At 46.1% G+C, this 4677-nt stretch overlaps 1 protein-coding gene across 3 annotated transcripts in view; it reads right to left on the reverse strand.

Moving 5' to 3' along the window:
* The window catches only part of DOK5 (docking protein 5), a 31961-nt gene that overhangs the window by 5325 nt on the left and 21959 nt on the right, over positions 1 to 4677 (reverse strand). For 2 of the 3 annotated variants that reach the window (XM_008635037.2, XM_017734895.1), the window contains exons 3-6: positions 2727 to 2841; positions 2508 to 2627; positions 1608 to 1797; positions 124 to 259 (exon numbers count right to left, since the gene is read on the reverse strand). In XM_008635037.2, the coding sequence (XP_008633259.1) occupies positions 124 to 259; positions 1608 to 1797; positions 2508 to 2627; positions 2727 to 2841 (561 nt within the window). The remainder of the gene's footprint in view (positions 1 to 123; positions 260 to 1607; positions 1798 to 2507; positions 2628 to 2726; positions 2842 to 4677) is intronic. The other variant, XM_017734902.1, reaches the window with a different exon arrangement.

Raw genomic sequence — 4677 nt, forward strand, 5'->3', positions numbered from 1 at the left:
AAATTTTATAATCAAGCAGAATTTAATAATAATAATAATCAGAATCCCCCTGAAGCAGCACAACTTTGGGTGATGACCAGTGTGGAATCCCAATCCCCATCCCCATCCCAACAAGGCCCATACCATGGAGTTCTTCACGCTCTGCAGCAGCCGCTCGTGTTGCTCTGCTATGGCCAGGGCAGCCGAGTGAACCTTCTGGTAGATGGCTTCCCCATCCCTGGTCTGAAAGATGAACAGCCCTTCTCCCGTGTCACACATCCTGCCAAGGCAAGAGCACAGGGCATCCACGTGGGAGATGGAAGTTTCCAGGTCACCACGAACCAGCAACACCTTCCTGTGCTGCTCTAAAAGTGCCATTGCACGAGGAGTGAGGAAACAAAGGTGGCTGAAGAGGGAACAAAGTTATTTCCACCTCTCTGCCTGTGGTTCTGTGCAGCCCTCGTGCCATTTACTGTTCCAGGCCATGTTTGTGTTGTTGTCTCCAAACAGACTCAGCTGTTCCATCACAAGTGTGAAAGCTCTGGAGAGTGCCTGCACAAGACCCAGATTTTTTCTCTTTAGGCTCTATCTGGAATCTGTGCCAGGCAGCATTGATTTGTCTCCCCCCTTTGGACTTTTAATGAGTTTTGCAGACTTTTGTCTTCCCCTTGAAACAACAAATACAAATCCTCAGAGTCCCAAATGCATTGTCCTGTCATGGCTAATGCATGATCAGCCAAAGGAAAACGTGTTCCTTTCCCCTCCCCAGGAGGGCTAAATCCTGCACTAAGATGGAGGATGGAAACTTGAGTGCCTCCTCCCTTTCCAGGTAAGTTAATTGTGTGATTTGCTTCCCCTTCACTGCTGTAATTCTCTAATGTGCTTATCTCAAATAATGCCTCCAGTATCTCCTCACAAGGGTTTGATGGCTCAGGTCAATATTGCTCCAGCTTCACCCAAAGCTTGTTACCACTGAGCTGGAGGAGCAACGCCTCTAAACCAAGGAATTCCATTCAGCTTTCTTATAAACCCGTTTGTCAAAAAGATCCATGCAAAACAGGAGTCCCTTCATTCCTTTCATTTGCTTTTGGGAAACAACTTGGCACCCACTGCCCTCGACATCCAACTCCACTTCTCCTGAGAAAACTCCGTAACTCTGCGCCCAAACCTTGTACGAACTCTGGAACGATGCTCACCTCTTCTTCCCAGATCTTTCCATCCAAACCCCTGGCTCACTGACTGCTTTGTTTAAGAATAACTCCATACAGTACCATAGAACACTGTCAGCCTCCACCCGGCATCCCTGGGGATACCTCAGCTCTCCCACACCCTTCAGGCACTTTGGCAACTGCTTCCATTCAGCTGGGATGGAGAGGGGTTTTATTTAGGTTTATACTTGTTTCAGTATTTTTAACAGAGGATTTTTTTTTTTTAGTTTATATTTCACTGTTTTAATTGGGGTTTTTTGGGGGTTTATATTTGTTTCTATATTTTAATTGGAGTTTTTTTGTATGAATGGGTCCAGACTGGCCTCTGGCTGAAGATCAGCTCCCTTATCCTTGGAAACCCTTTGGAAATGGTCCAAGTACCCCCAGGAAGGCAAAGCAAGAGAACAAAGTCCCACCTACCTCCCTGCCTCGAAGGTGAACCAGGCTGGGTCCCGCCCGTAGCGCCGGAGGGCACTTAATGGCCAAGAGACGAGTTTGACTCTGGGATTCTGGATGTCCCAAAGACAGATATTCTCAAATGTTATCTGCAAGGTACATTCCCCATGCACATCTAAATTAGGGGATGGCATCAAATACACATTGAATCTCTCTGGGAGAAAAACAAAAGGTTAGTCTAAAATCCCTGCCCAGCAAACGTGGAAGTCATTCAAGGAATTTCCTATTTTCCATCTCTAACACAAGATCTTATTTCCACTTAGAACTGCTCATTCCCACACAAAGAATTCCTTCCAATAACTCAACAAACTCCACGTTTGGGGCAGTCAGATGCTGCACCCAAAGGGCATCAAATATTTGTGTGTGCACTCAGAGCCTGAGGAGAGCTGTGCCAGCATAATCCTGATATTTGCAAACAGCTCATAACATTGTGTGCATGAATAAATACATTGCTTGTGCAGGTAATGAGCTCATTTGCATAGGAAAGTGGAGTAGCCACGGAGTCAGGTTTTGCATGCAATTACTGTTATTTATTATTCTCTTTACAGAGCCTCAGTCACTGACATCACACAAAAAAACCCACACAACAAATAGTTCCCATCTCCAAGAGCAACTAACTCATCTGAGAAAGAGAAGTGCTACTCCAAAATAATTCCAGTTAACTTATTTATTATCACTGGCAGCAACTGAAACTAAAAGCCGAAAATAAACCCCTGAACAACCAAAACCAACCCCCCCAAACCAGGAAGGAGGGCTTGGAAAAACAGTTTTGCTCCTCTTTATTTCCAATATCTGTACATACAGTCCAAAAGGCTTGAAAATAAAGCAATTAACAATTCAAAAGGTCAATATTTCTGTACCTACCACTCTGCTCCCTCTCTACTCCAGATGCCAACAAGTCAGGCTCTCCAAGGCTAATGTCATTGATTCGTGTTCCCAGGCACTCCATCTGCAGCACCTTGCACCACTCATCTGCCTCAAGCTCTGTATAAATGCCCAGAAAATCTCTGTGTAGGTACATCATATTTATAATTTCACAATAATGCTCTGAGCTTTTCTAAGGAGCGTCACTGTTTCACCCACCTGACTCACAGGCAAAGGTTTTGGAGGTGTCATCACTGAAATAAATGCCCACAGCGTGTTTCTTTGTGCTTTTTGGCAGCCTCGAGATATTCTTCACATTATTGAGCTCTGTGACCTGGAAAAGCACAATTTGGGATTTTAATGAGGAGCTTGGGAAGAGATCTGTCCGTTCTTGACTGGGCAAGGGGAGGTGAGAAGGGAAAGGAGGGAGAAAAAGGTGGGACAGCATCAACAGGCTCTGAACCTCCGTGATGGCTCTTGAGGAAACGCCGCCTTGCCAGGAATCACCTCGGAAATTCCATGGGAAAGCCCTGGGAGATGCAGCAGCCACGTCCTCCACTTCTTTCACCTCCAGACATCACCATCCCAATGGGAATTTTAGCCAAGAAAAAGGTGGAACCAAAGCTCCCTCCAGTCTGAGCAATATTCACACGAAAGGCATGAGAAAGACCAACCTGGTGCAGCAGAACCAGAGAGAGGAGAGATGGAAATCTAAAGGATTCACCCAAGTGGAGTTCCAGCACTCCCAGTTCCAGCACAGCTTTCAGCAGGGAGGAAAAAACAATGGTGAAAAGCTGCTCTCTACGTTTTTTTGGTTTTTTTTGATGGAAAGTTGAGGATTTGTTAGAATGGTCCACTTAAAAAAAACCAAACAAAAATAAAATCACAGTTTTCATTATCAGAAAGTGTTTTAGCATTAAAGATTCAGACTGTAAACACAGAGTTCTGTTGCTTGGCTGCCAAAAATAATTGGAAAAATAGCTTTTATACCCCAAAAAAAAAAAAAAAGGTATTACCTTGTACACAGCTTTAGTAAATCCATGACACAGTGATTTCATATTTCTAACATGCACTTTTCACCCTCACAACCCATGAGTAATGCTCCGAAATTTGGCTGAGGGGGAATTCTTTATTTAAATTAATCACACTTCCAAGCACGACCCTGGAGAAGCTTTTCCTACTGTGAATGGGAGGAACAAAAGGCAGTTCATGGGCAACATCTCCCCAAAAATTATAAATAACAGCCAATGTCCAGAACCTCCTCCCATGGGCAGCAGCAGAAGGATATAATGGAAGGATCATCCCATGGGGAACCTCCAGCAGAGCTGCCAAATTTGGAACTCAGGTTTCTCCAGCCTCCAGGTTGAAGATTTTGAGAAGTGTCAAAACTGAGACTTGATAATTGGGCTTCATTTTGCACAAAGGTTTTTTTTAACCCTCTTCCAGGAAATGCTGTGATGGGAGCACATCCCCCAGAGACCCCAACTCACTGCTAAATACAGACCTGTCATGACCCATTCCCTGGGACACGGCAGGTCAAGCACAAACAGCTGCCAAGTTCCACTCCAAGGTATTTTCCTCAGACGCCAAGAAAGGATTCGAATGCAAGGGGAAAGAAAACCAGATTTTCCCCATCCAGGACAGCAACCACCTTGACATTTAGGCCGAGCACACTTGCATTTCCTGCAAGGGAATGTGCTAATGAATTCCAGCCCTGGGTGGAATGTAAGTTCTGAGTCAGCAGAACTTACATTTTGGCAATGAAGGATTTAGGCTGACTTGGAATTTTGCTAATGGGAAGCTCCTGTCTGAGCGTCCCTGCTGGATATCCCAGGGCCTGCCTGCGGGCAGAGGAGTCCTGAGGGTGCTGTGACACGGCTCAGGGTGCTCAGCAGCACACACAGATGGACAATCTGGCACTCTGGGACTCTCCGAACTCAGGGGCACCAATGATTCCCTGCGGAAGAGTGGCTGGAATCCAACTTTCCAGCTTCCACTCCTTCCATCCTGGGCACAATCTCGTGGCACCCGATTTCCGTGTCTGGAAAACAACACCCCACAAGCACCTGGCGGCTCTTCACAGAGCGGGGCCTCCAAGTCTTCACCTGACGGCATCTGAGCTGCCATCGAGGCTGAGGCTGCCTCCACCTCTCCCAGCCCCCGGGGGATT

This window comes from Corvus brachyrhynchos, unplaced genomic scaffold (assembly GCF_000691975.1).
Source record: "Corvus brachyrhynchos isolate BGI_N302 unplaced genomic scaffold, ASM69197v1 scaffold10, whole genome shotgun sequence".
In the NCBI taxonomy this organism is placed as follows: Eukaryota; Metazoa; Chordata; class Aves; order Passeriformes; family Corvidae; genus Corvus; species Corvus brachyrhynchos.